Source organism: Malaclemys terrapin, chromosome 1 (genome assembly GCF_027887155.1).
Source record: "Malaclemys terrapin pileata isolate rMalTer1 chromosome 1, rMalTer1.hap1, whole genome shotgun sequence".
Classification (NCBI taxonomy): Eukaryota; Metazoa; Chordata; order Testudines; family Emydidae; genus Malaclemys; species Malaclemys terrapin.
Window position 1 is genome coordinate 224,329,188 of NC_071505.1, and position 22,599 is coordinate 224,351,786.

Genomic DNA, 22,599 nt, shown 5'->3' on the forward strand with positions numbered 1-22,599 from the left:
AAGAGGAAGTTACTGACTTGTAACTGGAGGTTCTTTGAGATGTGTGGTCCCTATCTGTATTCCAATACCCCTCGCCCACAGATCTTCTCTGATTCATGGTAGAGAAGGAACTCGGTCAGAGGCACCAGGTGAGCCAGGTGCATCGTGCACATACGTAAACTCACAGTGGAATACAGATAGGGATCACACATTTCAAAGAACCTCCAGTTACAGGTTAGTAATTTCCTCTTTCTTAAAGAAAAGTCAAACTTAAAAAAAGGCTAGTTACAGGCCAACTGCCTCCAAAGCTATTTGTTTGGGAAAGTTCTGAGTAACTGAAAGAGGTTAATTACAGTGGAAGTTCTATAACAACCATTAATTTAAAGTGGTTATTACCACAGTCCCTGTGATTCCAAAACTAATGTTTGTGCTATATTACCATCATAGTTAGGTATGTAATTGAGCCTTATGTCCCTACTTTAATAAGCACTTGGCCTATTTTGCTGTCCCAAGTCTGTCTTCTTTCACTTGGGGAGATTTACTCTGTCTGTCCCCTTCATCCCTTCACAGAAGTTCTCTTTTTATTTTGTTTGTATATGTGCCCGTATCAGGAGGAAAACTGTTGACTTGTGTACTATAACAATAGTTTAGTGATGTTTTCTCATATGAAAACATTAGCTTAATGGAAAAGTAAATCCATCTTAATTGCTGAATATGAGCAATATATGCTTATATGCATGTGCCTATGCACTTATAAGTTATTGTGTAAAAATATGACATTACTAGCCAAATTTTTGATAAAAATGTGTTTTCAAAACATGAAAATAGAAGATTAAGATATGAGTATCTTTTAAAATGTAAATTCATTTTCAGAGCAGAGCTATTAATTTTAATATTTATGTAAGAAACTGAATTTGGAACACAGTTGAACGGAAACAACGGGAGAAATAACCTGTTTTATCACTTTCTCATAAGACATACATATCAATCTCTTTGCAACCTTGATTTTCTCATAGCCTAAATTTGCTTGATAATTTTTGCTTGAAGCAACAGTATACAGCCAGTTCTAACATTAGGATAGTCAAGATAAAGCTGATAAAACACAGCAGCATATAATATACAAGATATTACATCTCAATTAAGGTACAGAAAATAGTAGTAATGTAGAAATAAATAAATTTATGTTTAACTTACTTTAGTTGTTATGGGTGTTACACAGAACCAATTGACCTTATGGTACGATTCAGCTTAACTCCTACTATAGGGTCAATGCCAGGGAATTATCTGCATGACATTCATTCACTGCTCATAACAAATTGTTCCAGTATGTGTGTTCTGTGTAATTCCTTGCATTATCTGTATGAACACAGAATCTGCTTTAATAAATGGGGGAGAGGGAAGGCCGCCGCTACTTAGTGCTATATGTAGTAAGTGCTAATACTTAGTACTTACATAGCATGTTCTGTCTGTGGACAACAAAGTACTTCATAAATATTACCTTCACAACATCTTTGTGAGGTAAATGTTTATTAGTCCTACTTTACAGATAAAGAAACGGGTCCAGAGAGGTAAAGTGCAAGTATACAGAGAAATTGTGTGACAGAGCAGGGAAGAGAGTCCACATTCTTTGCTCAATTATTGTGTTTTATTCACTAGACCATCTTGTATTAATGGTAGGGAGGGTAAATATGTTGCCTGTCTCCTACCTTTCTCCCTAACTTCAGTGTTAAAAATGTTCAGAGATTTGCCTGCCCTTTACACTCAGAATAGTCTTGCGGTCTGAGAGGTTCAGAATTATGGACTTGCCCTTTTAAAGTCATAGGATCAGTTAATTAAATATATTTTATTATCAATCTATAGAGAGTGCTTTATTTTAGAGGGAATATTTTGTTGTCTATTAATTACCAATAATATGGAGATTTTTCTAATCACACATAAAACTGATTACGTTGAAGTCTTTTCTCTCTCTTTTTTTGTTTTTTGAAACAGATGCAAATAGGTTCTTTTACAGCCAACTTTTCCTTTTGGTAGTTAACATTACAGTGGTGATGGAAATTTGAATATAAATGAACTGTAGTCTCATTGTAGAAAAACCTCTGAAAAATGACCTAGATTTAGCCATAATCCCTTTTTATTTCAAATTCTGAAACCTTATAGAAACATATTTGTTTGTTATTGTAGCTTTTATTTTAATTCTCTTATTACTGCATTTTGGGGTCTGTCTCTGCTCCTTGTGCTCTTCATCTTGGTATCATGATATGGCTAGTGTTGAATTTTTTTTTCTTTTTCTCAGACCCTCCTCCACATCTTATTTCTGTAACCCTTTGCCGGAAGGGCAGACATTTCCTTAATAACATCATAGGGATTTTTTGTTTTGTTTTGTGTTTTCGTTTTTTTAATAAAGATAGTTCACGTTAAATTTTCAATCATGGTTTGTTTCAGCAGCTTGATGTAAACCCAACAACCTTGATATTTGATTTTTTTGAATTAATCTCCAAAGAGCTAGTGTTAGAAAATGGCTTCTCTTGTGATTTGAAGAGTTGCAACCACCAATTTCCCGGTGAGGATCCTTCTGTTTTTAGTTCAGGTGTATGGTATCCAAATTCCACATTAATAATAATGGTAAGAAAAATCTTCATGGAAACAAGTAATTTTTGCTTCAGTTTTGTTTAATTTTTTTAGTTTTTGTCCTACATTGAAAGCCACATTCTGACATTAGACAACATATTGTAATTTAAAGAGCATTAGAAAATGTTTATTATAGCTGAAGTGAATAGAGTGTTAATAGTTAATATTGCCTTGACATTTCCATTCTAAAAGATCTTCCAGTTGCATATAATTTTTAACTTTTCATACTGAAATTCTTCATTTTGAATCTCAGCCAAAAGCATTTTTTTTCCATAGAAAAACAGGAAAGCAGTGTTGCCTCTGGAGTGTGAAGAATTCAAATGTAGCATGTATACATACCTGTCTTCCTCATTCACATTTTGACTGGTGGCAATGCCCATTGTGTGGCTGGTGAGAAGGCCATATTCTGATTGATAAAAGTCCCACCTTTCTCATGCCCATTTTCTAACCCAATGAGAGTCTGTTTGAAGGTGAAAGTGCCTCCTTGCACTTTCTTCCCATCCTGAACAAATCAAGAAGTGGGTCTGTGACCTGAGACATGTATAGCACAGAAAGGTAGGTAATTTTTAAAGCCTCTAACAAAGGTTATACAACAACTAGACAGTACCATAGATATTTAAATCAGTTTAGTCATGTACATTTCAATATGAATACATATATTCCTGTCAGGACAACACTACTCAAGAGAAGATAATGAGTTGGCGGAGGGAGATTATTGCTATACCAGTTTTGTAAGTGGAAAAAAAAAAAGAAATAGGAAGAACTTTCCCAAAACTACTATATAATAGAGCAAGGAAATCTTTCAAAATAATTAGATATGTTAATTATGTCAATGACATATTTTACTTGTGCCCTAATTGTAGGCATGATTTTTTGCTTTCCCCTGGTCTGATTCCTTTTCTACCTTCACATCTCTGTCCCTAAGCTACCAAGATTCTTACAAATGAAAAAAGCAGTTTTTCATAAGTGTGCTCCCATTAATTTTAAGAGGCGGGTAAATTAGTTTATTTGAGGAAAATAGTAATAATAATAATAATAATAATTTTACATTTGTGTGTTTATTTGTCCCTTAGCAAACAATATTAGATTTACACCTTGTACCCACAAATAGTTTTATGTCAATGTCTCACTGACTTTGAACTGGATGTAAAGAAGAAATAAAACTAAAGCACCCTATAAAACAGAATAAGAATTTAATATCCCCTGCAAAGGAGCTATTATTTTTAAAGACAAACAAGAAAGGTCAATAAATAGACTTTGCAATAATAAAACTATAGATTGCAAATATAGAACATAACTATACTGTACCCTCTAAAGCCAATACATTTATGCATTTCTCAGGAACTTGGGACTGAAAGTGATTCAGAGACAAACAAAAAGTCCCAGTCAAAAGTATTCTGTGGAAGGCACTATCTGGTTTGTTCAGGAGAGGGTTCAGCTTCAGACCCAGGATGTGGGTTCTTTTAGGCTCTCCTCACAAAGGAAGGGAAAGATGGAAGCTTAACTTCACCTAGCAAAAGCAAGAGGATCTGGATCTGGTTCAAGGGGTTGTAAGATAAAATGTTACAGGGTGTCTCACTGTTTGGCCTCTTTCTGTATGAGTGCAATGTTATGTGCTTTTTCAAGCCCTGACACCTGCATATTTGTGTAGTTGATTCTAATACCTTTGCCTACAATTGTTAGTGCTTGAAAACCTATGCACAGTGGTGTTTGAACTCATGCAGAAGGAGGCTACGAGCAGGCCTTTCTGAAAGCCAGCCCATAATGAATATGTGTATTTTCCAACACATGGTTAAAAAAGAGTTAGGGTTAAACCTGTTTTAATGGATTCCAGGTAACTAGCTAACAATGCTAATAATGTGCATATAATTTTTTTAATGTTTCTGGGATACTCCAATTCAAGAGGCATCTAGACATATGGACTGATTTTTTTGATATCTTTTTTGATGTTACCATAAACAGTGTACTGAACTTGATATTAGAAGAACTCTTCTGGAGTTTGGTGAGAGTCCAAATCAGTTTATCCTACTTAGGGCCAGACTTTAAGCTAGCCTTAAACCAGGTTCTGAAATAGGTATCTGATTGTCAAATTTATATGTATAAAACTGCAGCCACTCTTTTGAGGATGAGTTTTGAAAGTGTGGTCCTAATTAGAACATAAGAAAAGCCATACTGGGCCAGACCAACGGCCCATCTATCCCAGTATCCTGTCTCCAACAGTGGCTAGTACCAGAGCTTTAGGGGAGAGTACAGAACTTGGCAGTTGGAATGATTCATCCCTGTCTTCCCCTCCCAGCTTCTGGCAGTCAAAGATTTAGCGTCATCCTGAGCATGGGGTTGCATCTCTGACCATCTTAGCTAATTGCCATTGATGGACCTGTCCTCCATGAACTTATCTAATTCTTTTTTGATCCCAGTTATACCTTTTAGCCATAAGAACATCCTACGATAATACATTCCATAGGTCATAGGCGCCGACTCCGTGGGTGCTCCAGCCCTGCTAAGCACCCACAGGGAAAAAATTAATGGGTGCTTAGCACCCACCGGCAACCAGCTCCCTTCTGCCCCTCCCCCCCCGAGCCTTCTGCCTGCCAGCGGCCTCACTAATCAGTGCCTCCCCCTCTCTCCCAGCGCCTCACGCCTGCTGCGATCAGCTTTTCAGTGGCATGCTGGAGGGGAGGGAGAAGAGTAACGGCCGGACCTCTCAGGGGAAAGAGCAGGAAGAGGCAGGGCAAGAGTCGAGTGGGGGCAGGGTGGGAGTTTGGGGGAAGGGGTGGAGTGGGGGCGGGATGGGGGCAGGAAGAGACGGGGCAGGGAAGGGGCTTGAGGAAGGGGTGGAATGGGGGTGGGGCGGGGATGGGGACTTGGGGAAAGGGTGGAGTGGGGGCGGGGCCAGGGGCAGGGCTGGGGGGCTTGAGAACTCCGCAGCAGACTAGAAAGTCGGTGTCACTGCCATAAGTTAATTGTGCATTGTATGAAAAAGTACGTCCTTTTGTTTCTATTAAACCAGCTGCCTATTAATTTCATTGGGTGACCCCTGCTTCTTGTGTTATGTGAATGGGGAAATACACTTTCTTATTCACTTTCTCTACACCATTCATGTTTTTATATAACTCTATCATATCCCCCCTTAGTTATCTTCATTTCTAAGATGAACAACCTAATCTTTTTATTCTCTCCTTGTATGGAAGCCATTCCATAACTTCATTGTCTTTGTTTACCTTCTCTGAATCTTTTCCAGTTCCACTATATCCTTTTTGAAATGGGGTGACCAGAACTGCATATAGTATTCAAGGTGTGGGCGCACCACAGATTTATATAGGGGCATTATGATATTTTCTGTCTTATTCTTTGTCCCTTTCCTAATGGTTCTGAACCTGTTTGACCACTGCTGCGCACTGAGCTGAAGTTTTCTTATGTCTAAAATCGTAAGAGCTTCCAGATTACTTTATGTACTGCAGGATTTTCATCAAGATTCAGGTTAGACAATGTTCTGCAGAAGGCCTTGGCCACAGGCTCCTATTCATGGTATTATCTTCATTCAGGAACTGACCTTTTATATATCAGTTTTCCCTACATACCTTAAGATATCACCAATTTCTTCCTCTGGCCCTGTTTTATTCCTATCTGTGGCCTGCTGCTGTTGCATCTTACATTGATCATGTAAGTCATCCTGGCTCTAGTCCAGCACAAGGGTCACAGTCTGGATTCAACAACAAATGTGAGTTTTGCATTATTTTTTATTAGGAAAACTCAGTGGTTTGGGTCAATGTATTAATATTAGTTTCATGTGGAAGGGAAGATATCACTGATAGTCTTTTCACTGCACAGAATTCCTCCTTCAGGCTAGATGTGGAGTTCAGTAAATGGCAGATACCAGAAAATATAGTACCCAATAGCAGTGGTCATCATCAACAGTGAGCATCTTGAGTGTTTGCCCTGTATTCTCCATAAAAGAACAATACTTCTCTATTGCTATTCCAAGCTACTGTTGATTGAGTTAGATTTCTGCTGTTCATATAATCGAACACTGTTTCAGAAATGCCTGGGAATTTCTTGAGGCCTGTGACACAAGATGCCTTACAAAGTTCTTAGTGTGTTGTCCTCTAAACACACAGTCCTCTATAAAAAGAATGCTCCAGCCATCCGGAATGATCAGAGTAACCTCACATGTAAATGTGACCTTCTCATTACTTCACAGAGTCACAGTGTCTGTGTCCAACTGTCAGTCACAGAAGCACATTCTTTCACTTGATTGAATCCTGAATAGAAGCAAGAAATTTTAAATTTCTCCTTTATATCCCCTCCCCAACTCTCCCACTCCCTTCCACCTCCTCGAGATAACCTTTTTTGAATAATTTTATGAAAAATAGCTGCTGGTTTTGGCCTCAAAGTAAAATGTTATTTATGCAACAGCTAGGCATGCAGAGTGTTCTAATTACCATCTCACTAAAGGGCATTTAAGATATGCAAATGTAAGTTTCCCTTCCTGTTTTACTGATTTCTGTTTACTGCAAGTGATGTTTGCTTTAACCTTGCACCTGTGCTGTAACTGATCTTATTCTTGTACTGAGCTGCCCCATCTGTCATAGTAGTAAATTAATATAAATATGAATTAAGAAAAAAGATTAGGTTCACATGCTTCTCCTGATTGTGTCTAATATGAACCTTAAAATCCTAGAGAATGGCTGAAAAATTAGCTGAGTTGCTTATTTGGGGAGTAGTTAGAAACATGATAGCCTAGTACTCATTTTCCCTAATGGAACTAAGAGAACAAGAGGAAATATAATTTCCCTGGACAGCCTACTTAATACTTTGTAAGATTCTCCTTCCCTGTTTATTTGAATTGGCATATGCCCTCATAGTAAAACCAGCTATGATTAATAATTGCTACTGAAACCTTTGCAGACACTTCCAAGAAACTGAATGAAATATCAAAAAAGAACAGAGAACCCATGTAGTATTTAAAAAAAAAAAAAAAAAAGCCTGCAGACGGTTAAAACAGTAGGACACCACATTTGCAAATACTGTTGCTGCTTAAAATGCATTTATTCAGTATTTCAATAAGTCTACTGGTAAATGGGTCACTTAAACACATTTTTCCTTGTTCCTAGTTTTATGTTCATCAAAGAGTAGGAAAAAAGAAAATGCAAATTACCTAAACAATAACCTACCAGACATCGTGACATATTAGTAAAGAAGTTGTTGTTCCTTTTATAATTTATTTTTCCCACCACCAACGTAAGTGCTAAATAGAAGCCCACCATTTTATATGTAAGGTACATGTGTCTGCCTTTTTGTATAATGACTCATGAAAATTCCCATATTCCAGCCATCAGTGTAAACAGTCATATTAGTAGCAACTGTTCATCGTTCAGCCATATCGATAATACTATACATTTTTTCTGGATGACTGTTTTTATTCTCACCCCCTTTAATCAGCCACACTTAACCTTATGAAACTTTCATCTTTCAGGCTGACATTTTCCTCCTTAGTCACTACTTAAATTTGAATTTTGTTTACAAGTTTGAGCAAAAATATATGTCCATTTTTGAAGATGAAGAAAGTGAAAATATACAATTGCCATCATAAAGAGACAATCGCTTTTTAAAAGTATATATATTTACAACTGGAAATCTGCAGCTGAAGATTTGGTCTGCAGGGCTAAAAATTGCTGTGTAGACATCTGTGCTCCAGCAACACTGCAATTTTACAGCCCCATAGCCAGAGCCCTGCAGTCCCGAGTCAGCTGACCCTGGCTAGCCATGGTGTTTCATTGCTGTGTAGACATACGCTAAGTGTCTAATCTAAAACCCATAGAAGACAATGGGAGTCTCTCCATTGATATAGTAGGCTTTGGACCAGGCCGTAAATGCACATATAAAGGAGGATGCATTGTGCATACATACATAGTGTAACTGAGCACTTATCTTCACTGCATTTTTTTACTGAGTAATTTATGTTTTTCCTCTAACCGGACTCCCATCCACACACAAAAATCTCTAGCTTGACATGCTTTAAGCCTGAGCTAGCTGGCCTGTCGAAGGGGGTGAGTTGGAGCTCAAGTGTTACTGACTCTGAGCTAGTAATATAGTTGGGATGCGTCAGTTCAAGTTACAACTACTAGTTCAACCCCTGGTTCTGTGTAACTCAGGTATTGTTTTGCAGTACATTCGCTCTGGTCTCACTCCAGCTAGGCTTGCTCAAGTGGTGTAACTGGAGTTAACTGTTGTAGCAAGCCCTTTGTGCCACAATGAACTGACTAATCTGTCTGTGAATTGTAGAGAGAAATGGGGGTAAGAAAAAGGGTTTTGCAGACCATGTGAGGTGTGAAAGGGCTGAGAGACATCTCTAGCTAATTTTATAAGCTATAGAGGCAGATTGACCAGTGGTCCTTGTAAAGGACTATGGGCAGGTTTACTCTATAGAATTACTTCAGTATAACTAAGTCACTCAGGGGTGTGAAAACCCCCCCTCTCCCCCCAGCAATGTAGTTATACCGACCTAAGCGCCAGTGTAGACAGCGCTATGTTGGCTCTCTCACATCAGCATAGAGTGTCTTCATTAAAGCACTACAGCAGTGCAACTGCATCCGTGCAGCATTTTAAGTGTAGACCTGCCCTAAGGAAAAGGCTTCTACAGACATGTGAGGTTAGCATAGGTGGTTGCGAAGGGTCTTCTGTGGAACCTTGTAAAGTCAGCAGAGTTGTTGGAGCTTCTCAAATGGAGGAAACTAGTTGTGGCTGTCCCTGACCTCCATTAGAGCAGGGGATGTGTTCCAGAGATGCTTAGGAACTCCAGCAATCAGAATCCCTTCCCTAGCTCTAGAGTACCTGAGGTGTCAGGAATGGGGCTTCCACCTGCAGCCATCCTAAAGTGTACTAGAGGGACCCTTGCTCTGGTGCAGCACACCCTTGTAGCTCCAAGCACCTGAAGGCGTTTGGCTTCCTAAGTCTTGCGAGACCCGGGGTTCTGCTCCTAAAGTATCTCTCTCCAAGTGTGTGCAGAGAGTTGGTGGTGTGAGAGGTATTCTGATGGTATCTAACCACATAGTTCCGGATTATGGAATTTACATGTGACATTTGTAAGTTTTTGAATCTCATCAGTTTGGTCCATGAAAGAAATTCCATGTCAGTTCAATCTATGGAGTGTGAGTATAATATGTAGGACTGTCAAGCGATTAAAAAATTAATCGTGATTAGTCGTGCGATTAAAAAATTTAATCACAAATAATTGCACAATTAATCACACTGTTAAACAATAATAGAATACCATTTATTTAAATATGTTTGGATGTTTTCTACATTTTCAAGTATATTGATTTCAAATATAACACAGAATACAAAATATACAGTGCTCACTTTATATTTATTTTTATTACAAATATTTGCCCTGTAAAAAACAAAAGAAATAGTATTTTTCAATTCGCCTAGTGCAAGTACTGTAGTGCAATCTCTTTATCATGAAAGTTGAACTTACAAATGTACAATTATATATGAAAACTGCATTTAAAAATAAAACAATGTAAAACCTTAGTGCCTACAAGTCCACTCAGTCCTATTTCTTGTTCAGCCAATCACTCAGACAAACAAGTTTGCAGGAGATAATGCTGCCCGCTTCTTGTACACAATATTACCTGTAAGTGAGAACAGGTGTTCTCATGGCACTCTTGTAGCCAGCGTCACAAGATATTTACATGCCAGATGCGCTAAAGATCCCTTCATGCATCAATTACCAGTCCAGAGAACATGCGTCCATGCCGATGACGGGTTCTGCTAGATAACAGTCCAAAGCAGTGCGGACCGACACATGTTCATTTTCATCATCTGAATCAGATGCCACCAGCAGAAGGTTGATTTTCTTTTTTAGTGGTTCAGGTTCTGTAGTTTCCACATCAGAGTGTTGCTCTTTTAAGACTTCTGAAAGCATGCTTCACACCTCATCCCTCTCAGATTTTAGAAGGCACTTCAGATTCTTAAATCTTGGGTTGAGTGCTGTAGCTGTCTTTAGAAATCTCACATTGGTACATTCTTTGCATTTTGTCAAATCTGCAGCGAAAGTGTTCTTAAAATGAACATGTGCCGAGTCATCATCTGAGACTACTAACATGAAATATATGGCAGAATGCGAGTAAAACAGAGCAGGAGACGTACAATTCTCCCCCAAGGAGTTCAATCACAAATTTAATGAACGCATTATTTTTTTAACGAACATCATCAGCATGGAAGCATGTCCTCTGGAGTGGTGGCTGAAGCCTGAAGGGGCATTTGAATGTTTAGCATATCTGGCACGTAAAAACCTTGCAATGATGGCTACAAAAGTCCCATGCAAATGCCTGTTCTCACTTTCTGGTGACATTGTAAATAAGAATCAGGCAACAGTATCTCCCATAAATATAAACAAACTTGTTTGTCTTAGCAATTGGCTGAATGAGAATTAGGACTGAATGGACTTGTAGGCACTAATGTTTTGCATTGCTTTGTTTTGAGTGCAGTTATGTAACAAAAAAAATCTACATTTGTAAGTTACACTTTCACAATAAAGAGATTGACTATAATACTTGTATGAGGTGAATTGAAAAATACTGTTTCTTTTGTTTATCATTTTTTGCAGTTCAAATATTTGTAATAAAAAATAATATAATGTGAGCACTGTGCACTTTGTATTCTGTGTTGTAACTGAAATCAATATATTTGAAAATTTAGAAAAACATCAAAAATATTTAATAAATTTCAATTGGTATTCTATTGTTTAATAGTGTGATTAAAACTGCGATTTTAATTTTTTTGAGTTAATACCGTGAGGTAACTGTGATTAATCGACAGCCCTAATAATATGCAATCTACAAGAAGCACCAATATAGAACTGGAGTCATATTCTGCACTGAATGTTATTTCAGTGTCATTTAATGATAAATACAGTAGTCACTTGTAACAGTCCTAGCTGGTGTGAACAAAGTCCCGGTTAACTGTAGTAAAGACCACTTCTGAAAGAGTTATAACCTTCTCACAAAGCACAGATTGGAAAAAAGCCCTCCTTGTCATAGCTGCTATCTGGACATCCATCCAGATTCCAAACTTCAGTAACAATATTTTGGCAGAACCTGTTAACTGAAGGGGAGAGAGACTCTCTCTGCCATTTTCTCCAACTTTTCTCTTCAGCCTACTCAGGGTTACTTCAGGAAGGCTGCTTGCATCTTGGGGTTCAACACAAAAGGTTAACTCCTTTTTTTTTTTTTCTTTTACAATCTAAACCTTGCAAATAGCAAGAGCTTGAGAGTCAAAAGATCCATCAGAAAGCACAGAAGAGGTCTCCTCTACCTCAGAAAAAGTTTCTCCTTTTTATTTTTGGTGGAAAAATCTGCTAATCCTTCTTCTCTTGAATAAGACAGGCTAAATACTCCTGTCCCCGTGACTTCATTTGGCATTTATTTTAATGAGGACATGGTTTTCTGATATATCCCCAAAGGTTTTGAAATAGGTTTTATGCATGCTGGGAAAGGAAGCTGGCATTCTGCCACTAGTTTCCCCAGTAGAGAGGTTAATACTAATTTAATTCTATCTACGCCTTAATATGATGGCAGTATCCATAAGGGGGTGCCTTCTCCAGTGAGAAAGATTTAACCAAGTCAGAATCTGCTTTGAGCAGGCCAAGAGGTAGGCTAAAGGTAAGAGCAGTAACAAAAAATGCAGACTGTAATTGGATGCTTTTCTCTTCAGTCTCTTTATTATCTGTGACTCTTAAAATCTAGGAAATGCAGCAAATAAGGTAAAATATATAACAGAAAAAATTGAGGAAACACCAGATATCTAATTCTTGTTCTTCTAGCTCTTTCAAAAAAGAGAGTGAATTATTTGATACTACATTAGTAAGATCTCAGTTTAAAAAAAGTACTTTAATAGATGCTTCAGGCCCATTGGCCTCGGTGGGTTTAAGCATGCATTCAAGTGCTTTGCAGATTCAAGCTGAATGTTTTTGATATGATTATCAAAAGTACAATCCATATTATAGCATGTAAGAAATATTCTGAAAAGTTTATTATAGTTTTTTTTTCCAAAAAGGATGGAACTTTCTCACCATTCTTCTTCCAAATGAGAAATTTCTTAATTAGCAGACAACATATGTATATAAATTACAAAATCCCCAAGTCTAATTTTCTCCCTTGTCACATTGGTGATATAGCAGTATCATAACTGGCCATATATATCTATAATGAAAGGATTTTTTTTTTATTCTTATGCCTGTGCCTCAGATGTGATCTCTAGTAGAGATTGGCTTAAGCCCTGAAGCACAAGATTTAGTATCCCTTCCAAAATGTGTGTTATTAATTATAAGAACTTTTGGATATTCTTGGTATCTATATAACTACCCAATCCCTTTTTTAATCTTGTTAAGATTTAAGCCATTTATGATGGGTGCAAAAATATAACAGACAGTTGTCTATTGTATAGAGATTGGAGTGCTCCTGCTATATATTACTCATGTTTGTATTAACCTAGGGTCCTAACTGAAAGTCCTTACTTTCATCCTTACTAGGATGTTTACCTCACTTTCTCAGAAAAAATGTGTGCGCATTAGGGCCTCTTGTTTGATGGTTTGTTTTTTGTTGCTGGTAGTTTGTTTCCTTGTTGAAATTATTAACTGCATATGTGGTGTCAAAGAATTAAATGTAGTGTTTTATTTTTTTATTTTCTTCTAGCCATCTGGTTTACTGCCAAAGTCAAAACTGTCTTAAGGCAACACTGTCAACAATATTCCTCTCTGAGACATGTCATAGCAGCTGTACTGAACACTGCATTCAGAACAAGATGGAGTGAGGGGGAAAGGATGTAGAAACTGCCAACCAAAAGCTGTATAATCACATCTCTTTGTTGGAGGGATACTGACATTGCAATATTCATGCAAAACACTGAAGAACTTGGCTACTTTCATATCTCTGCATTTAGCACATAGAATTATAGGACTGGAAGGGACCTCAAGAGGTCTTCTAGTCCAGTCCCCTGCATGGGTGGGCCTAGGCAGTGAATAGTTTATGCCATCGCTATGCACCACAGTTGTTAATCCCATTCTGTATGTAACCTCCGTAAGCCTTTATCATTCAGTAAAAATTTTGCCATGCTGCTGACAATAGATGTCAGTAGCAAGTAAAGCAGAAGGAAGAACTGGTGCATTTATTTCCTGTAACATTAAAGCCATCATAATTATGGGTCATTTGCCTGGCTTCTTTGGTAATTAAGAGTTTTAATTGCCTCTAGTTCCAGGGAATTAGTTAAGCTTTTCCATTATGCATATTACCTTCCATAATCATCTGCTTCTCTCATACACAAGCTTAGTGACATCATGGAAGCCAATAAGGCAAGCCAGACTAGTGAAGTATGTTTCTATGTATAGTATGGATTAAAAAATGTTTGTTTTGTTCTACATTTAAGCTTACTCTTTAAAAAGGCAGTGTGTGTCAGATTTGTGCTTTTTCTGCTTTCAGAATGCATTGAGAGCTTAGAGACATGGATATATGCCACAAACTAAGTATACTGTTAACAACCAAACCCACAGGCGGGACTGTGCTCCACGTTTTGACAGCAGTTGTTCCATGCTTCACAACATTAGCCAGACATTTCTTTATACATAATGATAATGATCAACAGATTGAAAATATTAGTCCTCAAACTGCAATGAAAAACAAATTAAGAAAATTTTGTGAACATATAAAGGAAGACTAACATAAGAAGTTAGAGAGCACTTCCATTGCCCACTGGAAGTCATTAATTAAGTCATGCCTCATCAAATCTCTAAGACAGAAAGCATCTTTTACTTTCCCTTGACTGATTCCAAATGGTTGCTGACATATTGATGGACAAGGAGTTAGTATTTTAAAAAGAAAGCAGGACAAAAGGGTTTTGTTTGACCTGGGTAGATTGATTTATGTCACAGTGATTTAAATCTCCAATTTTAATCATTATTTAAATCAGCAAGCAGGAAACTTTGATTTAAATCACCAGTTTTAACTAAAAAGTACAAATACAAAACATGGTTATTTTCCTAAAGAAAGGTTGATTCTCATTGGTTCGTAACTTTAACAGGGCTGAGCAGTCCCTCATGGCCAATTTTCTTTGCAACAGCCTCCTTCTTCAGGGCCTCCATGTGGGGCTGGATGCATGGTACCAGGAACAAAGTCACTGACTGTCGGAGCATTGGTATGAGTCGCCACGCCATGGGTCCCCTCATCTGGGGAGGTCTTCCCGGCAACCATGCTGATCCAGCTCCCGTTCCAGGTCTCGGTATTGATCAGGAAGCAGGAGGCCTGGTACCCCTGGAACCTCTGTGGTTTTACCCAGCCCAGGCAAGTGCCCAGATCAGTGACAGGGACCTTGGACAAACCGTTAGCCACAGTGTCTCGCCCCCCTCCGGATACAGTCATCCTGGGAGAGGAAACCCCTTAGGTCCACCTGGACCCCTAGGACTACCACCGGAGGCGGTGGAGCCCACAGTACTAGCCTCGTTCTCCTTGTCCCCTGATGAGGCGATTACTGCCCCCCTTCCCAGTTCCACAAGATGACGCTAAGGCGTATCAGGAACTATTGAAACATGTCGCCTCCAATTTGGGGATCTATGCTGAGGAGCTGGAGGAACCATTGGACTCCTTGTTCAATGTCCTCTGCTCTACAGTACCAGCTAAGGGGTATCTACAATTATTAACACCTTGTGGCATACGCCCTCCTCCCTGCCCCCTATTTCAAAAAAGGCAGAGTGAAAGTACTATGTGCCAGTGAAGGGTCATGAATGCTTATACACTCACACAGCCCCAAGCTCCCTGGTAGTTGTGGCCATTAACAAACGAGAAAGACAAGGCCAGCCGGGAGCAACCCCCAAAAATAAAGACTCCAAGGGGCTAGATCCGTTCGGGAGGAAAGTTTATTCTTCCTCCAGCTTCCAGTTGAGAGTCACCAACCACCAAGCTCTCCTTGGAAGCTATGACTTCAATATGTGGCAAGCCATGGCCAAGTTCGAGGATAGATTTCACGAGGACACCAGGAAGGAGTTTTTGGCAATCCTGGAGGAGGGCATTGACATTCCGCAAGGTCTCCCTGGCTTCCATCATCCCCTCCCTGGATCCAGGAGACTGGTATGCCCCCCTCGACTTGAAGGACGCGTACTTTCATATAGCAATCTTCCAAGGACAGACACACTTCCTATGCTTCACAGAGGTATCAGACCACTACCCATTTGCGGTCCTCCCTTTCGGCCTAGTGACAGCACCGAGGGTGTTTCCCAAGTGCATATCAGTGGTAGCAGGTTACCTCAGGTATCGGAGTATTCAGATATACCTGTATCTCAACGACTGGCTGGTCAAAGGCGGCTCCAGGACTCAAGTCCAATGGGATATCGCATACTGCAGATCACATGCTGGTCCCTGAGCCTGTTGGTGGATGACAAGAAGTAAACATTAGTTCCGGTGCAAAGGATAGAGTTCATCAGAATGGTGCTCGACTCCACCTACACAAGAGCTTTCCTGCCTCAAAACAGGTTCCGGATGATGGTAGACCTCCACGTCCCTCTGACCACAGCCCAGGTATGCCTCCAGTTGCTCGGTCACATGGCAGCCTGTACATATGTCATCCACCATGCAAGACTCAGCATGCGACTTCTCCAGCAGTGGCTGTCGATGGTCTATTCCCAGTCCAGAGATCATCTGGACAAGGTCGCCATCGTCCAGCCAGAGATACGTACCTCTCTGCAATGGTGGACCGACTCCAAGGCAGCCCTAGGCGGAGTCCCATTCAACATTCCATGCCCCTCAGTCGAACTGAGGTGAGATGCCTGGGATCTTGGCTGGGGCGTGCATCAAGGTGCATTGCAGACCCAAGGTATGTGGTCACCAGAGGAACTGACATTGCACATAAATGTCAGAGAGCTCAGAGCAGTTTGCCTGGCCTGCAGAGTCTTCCTGCCACATCTGTCAGGCAAAGTGGTTAGGGTGTTGACAGACAATACGGCCTCTATGTTCTACATCTACAGGCAAGGGGGAGTGCGCTCGTTGGCTCTCTGTCAAGAGGCGCTCCGTCTATGGGATTTCTGCATCAAGCACGCAATCCATCTGGAGGCCTGTCATCTTCCCGGTGTCAGGAATGTGCTGGCAAATTGCCTCAGCAAGTCCTTTTCCTCTCACCACGAGTGGTCGCTCCATCCAGAGGTAGCCCACATGCTCTTCCAGAGGTGGGGAACTCCCCAGGTGGACTTGTTCGCCACCAGATAGAACAGGAAATGTCATCAGTTCTGTTCCCTGCAGGGGCTGGGCAAGGACTCTCTCCCCGATGCCTTCCTTCTATCATGGTCGGGGGCTCTGATGCCTGCGTTCCCGCTGATCTCGCTCATCAGCAGAGTCCTGTCAAAGATCAAGAGGGACAAGGCCAAAGTCATCATGATTGCCCCGGTGTGGCCGTGCCGGCATTGGTTTGGCACGCTAATGGACCTGGCAACGACCACCCCTTGACCCCTTCCAACCAGCCGGATCTGTTCTCACAAGACCATAGCCACCTCCTGCACCCCATCCTTATCTCCCTCCACCTCATGCCGTAGATGCTGTGTGGTTGAATGCAGAGGAACGGGCCTGCTCTAATGAGGTCCAACAAGTCCTCTTGGAAAGCAGGTAGCCATCCACTAGAGCAACCTACCTGGCCAAGTGAACGAGGTTCTCCCACTGGGCATCTGAGCATGTTATCTCTCTGTTGCACTCCTCCTTACAATCCATCCTGGAGTACCTGCTCCATCTTAAGAACCAGGGACTGGCCCTCTCTTCCATCAGGATGCACCTGATGGCTATCTCCGCATTTCACCCGCCGTTCCAGAGTCAGACTGTGTTCTCCCATGACATGTTGGTCAGATTCCAGAGAGGCCTCGAGAGACTCTTCCCGCCAGTTCGGGCTCCTGTCCCACAGTGGGACCTTAACTTGGTTCTCTCTAGGCTCATGGGCCCACCCTTCAAACCTATGGGCTCCTGCTCCCTTTCCCACCTGTCATGGAAAGTCGCTTTCCTTGTGACGATAACATCGATGAGATGAATGTCAGAGATCGAAGCCCTTTCATAGGAGCCACCATATACTGTGATCTACAAGGACAGAGTTCAATTGTGAACCCATCCAGCCTTTCTGCCGAAGGTGGTGTCCTCCTACCATGTCAATCAGGACATCTTCCTCCTGGTGTTTTGCCACATGCCACTAGTGAGGAAAGGAGGCTGCACATGCTGGACATCAGACGTCCCCTGGCGTTTTACCTGGAGCGTACCAACCCCTTCTGCAGGTCAACCTAGCTTTTCATCCCTACAGCAGATAGGATGAAGGGCCTTCTAGTGTCCTCGCAGAGAATTTCCAACTGGATAACCTCCTACATCCGGACCTGTTACCAGTTGGCAAAGGTCCCACCACTGCCAACTGTGAGGGCCCATTCGACCAGAGCTCAGGCATTTTCGGCGGCCTTCCTGGCATACATTCCCATCCTGGATATTTGCAGAGCTGTGACGTGGTCTTCAGTTCACATGTTCACAGTGCATTACGCCATCACTCAGCAAACCAGAGATGACGCTGGGTTCAGCAGAGCTGTGCTGCAATCTATATGCCTATGAACTTCTACCCGCCTCCATTGGTACTGCTTGGGAGTCACCTAATAGTGAATGGACATGAGCAGGCACTAGAAGAAGAAAAGACAGTTACCTTTTCCGTAACTGGTGTTCTTCAAGTTGTGTTGCTCATGTCCATTTCATGACCTGCCCTCCTTCCCCACTATCGGAGTTTCCGGCAAGAAGGAACTGAGAGTGAAGGGGGCTGGCAGAGCCCTTTATACCGCGACATGCACGTGCCACTGAGGGAAAAACTTCCATCATAGGTTCATGTGGCGAGCACACACATCTAATATGGAATGGACATGAGCAACACATCTCAAAGAACACCAGTTATAGAACAGGTGACTGTCTTTTTTTTAAACATTACGCCCTGCTCCATGATGTCAAGTCTGATGTGGCTCTTGGTTCTGATGTGGCTCTTTGCTCTTGGTTTTGAATTCTGGGGATACTGCTCGAAAGTCACGTGAAGTGGTGCAGCCATAGGAATACTAGTCAAAGAAGAAGTGGTTATTCACCTTCTGCTGTAACTGCAGTTCTTCGAGATGTGTCCCCTATGGATTCTCCACCACCCGCCCTCCTTCCTCTCTGCTTCGAATTGCTCCTTGGGGGATGTTTGGGTGAAGAAGGAGCTGAGAGTATATATATAGCCTTGGTATCCAGCCTGAAGAGGCATAGGACACACATGCTTGCCAAACAGACGCTGCTAACAGAAAATCTCTGATCAAAGGGTCAAGAGCCGCATGCATACTTGAAGTGGAACACTCATAGGGGGACACATCTCGAAGAACCACAGTTACTGCACAAGTTGAATGACCTCTCCTCCCATCTAAACCCTTTCTGCATTAAAATAGAGATTATAATATCAATTTTAGAACATCTCTGCTGAGCAATAAACAGATATATGCAAATAACCTTTCTAGATGCACAAGATATGCACATATATTATCTGCTCCTAACGGTTTTCTAAAGCTTTCAAATAGTCTTAACTGTTTTGTTTACTAATACTGCTTATTCAGATAAATTATTGCTACAAATATATGATGAAACCCTGGCTTCACTGAAATCAGTGAGAGTTTTACCATTGACTTCAGTGGGGTCAGGATATGACTAATTGTTTCAGGTTTAAATATAGAACAAACTAACAACAGAATTCTTTTGAAACCACAGATATGGACATTCATTGATACAAATTATTTCATGTGGTGTGGCTTTATGTATCAGGCCCCAGTTAATGGTTTTCATTTCATTATGTCTCTAATTGAGATCTCCATTAAGCAGAAGACGCAGCATTTAAGTTCCTAAGCCATGCATTCATTTTTTGTTACTAAATTGTTTGCTATATTCTGAATGGAGCCCAGCTATCCAAAAACTGAAAACCATGAAAAAACACTTGTTTTAAGTACAAAACACATCTGAAAAGACATTAAGTGGCTCATGCATTTTGAATATCACTTGTTCACAATTTGTTATAAGCAGTAATATGGGCCAAAACTGCAACAGTTCTTGAACCTAAGAGAGCTCACAGGTATCCAGACAAGCTGTGTTGACAGTTTTCTTCTCACTAAACTTCATCTAAGCATGTTGAATGTGCTCAGAACTCACTTGTGCTTATGTGTTTTGCAAGAAGCAGCAATTCCTTCTTTCCTGGAAAAAGAATATAACAACTACTTCTTAACAAGAACATAATTTATTGGACTTCTTCATGATGCTTAAAGGCAGTGGGACAGATTTTCTTATCACAGTAAAAAAACTCTCTTCAGCTGAGGATCTGGTCCAACATTTTGTGGTGTTTGTTGTTTGAGAGAATACAATATAGCTACAGTAGAACCTCAGAATTACAAACAGCTCGGGAATGGAGGTTTTTCGTAACTCTAAAATGTTTGTAACTCTGAACAAAACGTTATGGTTCTTTCAAAAGTTTACAAATGAACATTGACTTAATACAGCTTTGAAACTTAACTATGCTGAAGACAAATGCTGCTTTTAACCATCTTAATTTAAATGAAACAAGCACAGAAAGTTTCCTTACCTTGTCAACACTTTAAAAAAAAAACAAAACCTTTCCCTTTATTTTTTTAGTAGTTTACATTTAACACAGTACCGTACTGTATTTGCTTTTTTGTTTGGTTGGTTGATTTGGTTTTTTTGTTGACTGACTTCTGTAGTGCACAATCAGGCCCTATAGATACTTCATTTACTCAACTCAAGAAAGTGACTTTGCATATGATCCTATATATAATGTGCCATCCTTTCTTATGATAATACAAGTAATTACAACATTTTAACCTTTATGTCTTTATTTTCTCATTTTTCAGTGTCTTGTGTTTGAAGATTCTCCACTTGGAGTGAAAGCAGCATTGGCAGCTGGGATGCAAGTGGTTATGATTCCAGATGAAAATTTGAATCAAGATCTTACAAAGGAAGCAAATCTAGTGCTGAACTCTATGGAGGACTTTGAACCAGAACTGTTTGGTTTACCACCATATGACTAAGGACTAATATATTCCAACATGTTCTTAGTTGGAGATTGGGGGGTAGGGAATGAAAATTTAGAGTAAAAAATTACCTATTTTTCATTTTTCTTTCCAAAATAATACAGTGAAGTCTTTCATGATTTACTTTTAAATTTCACTGGATACTCTTGGTTTGTCTTCTTCAGTGCTAAGTGGAAGGAATGTTTCTTCTTGCCTACCCTTCACCTCTACTAGTCTTGTCATCTGCATAATGTCATGTACACTCAGTGCATCTGCAAAACTGCAAAGACAATCTGCTTCAAACATGTGGAGGTTTTTGCTCGGGTTTGCTTGAATAACAGACTGCTTAGAACAATGGTTCTCAATATAAGACTGTTGTCCCCTTATACCATTGTGCGGCATAGTTGCCACCACCTATCCTTTGCCTATCCCTTTGTCTTTCCTGTTCTTATCTTCTGGTTGGATTTTTTGGTTTTGGGTGTTTTACTTTCATGTTGTTCTTTTTTGTTCTCTTCTTTTGTGACTTCCCCTTTCTGGAATGGGGTGGAGGGGGAACCCACTGTCAGCTTCCTATGGCCATATGCTCAATGGCACTGAACTCTGTGTAAGCCTCTGTAACTCTACTACTCCCTACTTATCCCCCCGTCTCATGTCACATCGCCTCTTCCCCATTCATTTTGCTCCCCCAACTATGCCAGCCTTGTCTGTCCATTTTCAGCTTCTCACATAAACCTTTCTGTGTTTTTTCCATTCTTTCATGCTGCCCCCTTTAGCCTTCATGAGCCTTCACAAAGCCCCCTATCATCTCCGCAGTTAAATCCTTCTGAAGACTCTTTACATTTTTACAGAGAATTCTGTTGATTTAATACCAAAAGTAATATTTTTGTTTGTTTTGTAGCTTAATCTTATTTTGCCAAGCACCATCGTTGCTACCCTATATGTTATATTCATTCCTGCTAACCCGAGTCCGTTTCTGTCTATCTTTAGATTGTGAGCTGTTCAGGAAAGTGACTATATTTTCTTTTTGGAAAGTATCAAGCCCATTGTGAGTGCTACCATAAACAAACAAATAAGTATAATTTGTACGGTGGAACATATCCAGGGTTGTTAAAATTCTTGTTCCCTACTGCTCTTCTCCTCTGTGTCTTGACTTCCCTGTACTACTTTGCCCCAGTCCCTGGATTGGGAAACACTAGTTTAAAAGATCTTTACTCTTGTATGGAGATAATGATTGCATTCTAAGTTTGGGGAAAAAAATAACCTTTTAGCTGTGGTAAATCCTAAATTACTCTCGTAATCACAGTAAAACTTCTTCCATGAAAATAGTGAATGTAAAAAATGTTGAAAATAAGAAACAGGTATTTTATTTCAGTGAATAATATCAGAAGTTTCCTTCTATTATGCCTGTGAAAATAAATTAAATGGTTGAATGATTAGAGTGCTGTTTGTTCATTTTTTTTAATAAGTGAACTGTTAAGATAACAGAATGTAACTCAAACAAGAACTCAGAGGTGAAATACTTTTTCTAGCATTTCTGCAGCTCACTTTTAGTTTGTATTTGTTTTTAATAAAAAGCAAAAAATAAAAGAACATTGGAAGACTCGCTAAAATTCTTAAAGCTATCACGTGGATTTTTTTTAATTGTGGTTTTCTACTAAGAAAAACAAATCCAAATGTGTTTACACTTTTTGAAAGCAAATTTAAAACAGTCTGTATCTCTGAGTACACTATTTAAATACCTTAAAAATTAAGAATATCCTATTGCAAACTATCAGTAGATTATTAATTGGATGGTATCAGAAAAATATTGTCAAGCACAATAATAATAATAGTTTTTCATCTGCAATGCCTTTCCTCCAAGGATCTGAAAGTGCAGGTGGGTGAATATTGTTTACTGTCAT

At 40.0% G+C, this 22,599-nt stretch overlaps 1 protein-coding gene across 1 annotated transcript in view; it reads left to right on the top strand.

Annotated features, from left to right (window-relative positions):
* The window catches only part of PUDP (pseudouridine 5'-phosphatase), a 156,105-nt gene extending 133,971 nt beyond the window's left edge, over positions 1-22,134 (top strand). Inside the window, exon 4 of the mRNA XM_054008260.1 lies at positions 20,540-22,134. Within this exon, the coding sequence (XP_053864235.1) occupies positions 20,540-20,716 (177 nt within the window). The 3' untranslated portion in view covers positions 20,717-22,134. The remainder of the gene's footprint in view (positions 1-20,539) is intronic.
* The last annotated feature ends 465 nt before the right edge of the window (positions 22,135-22,599 follow it).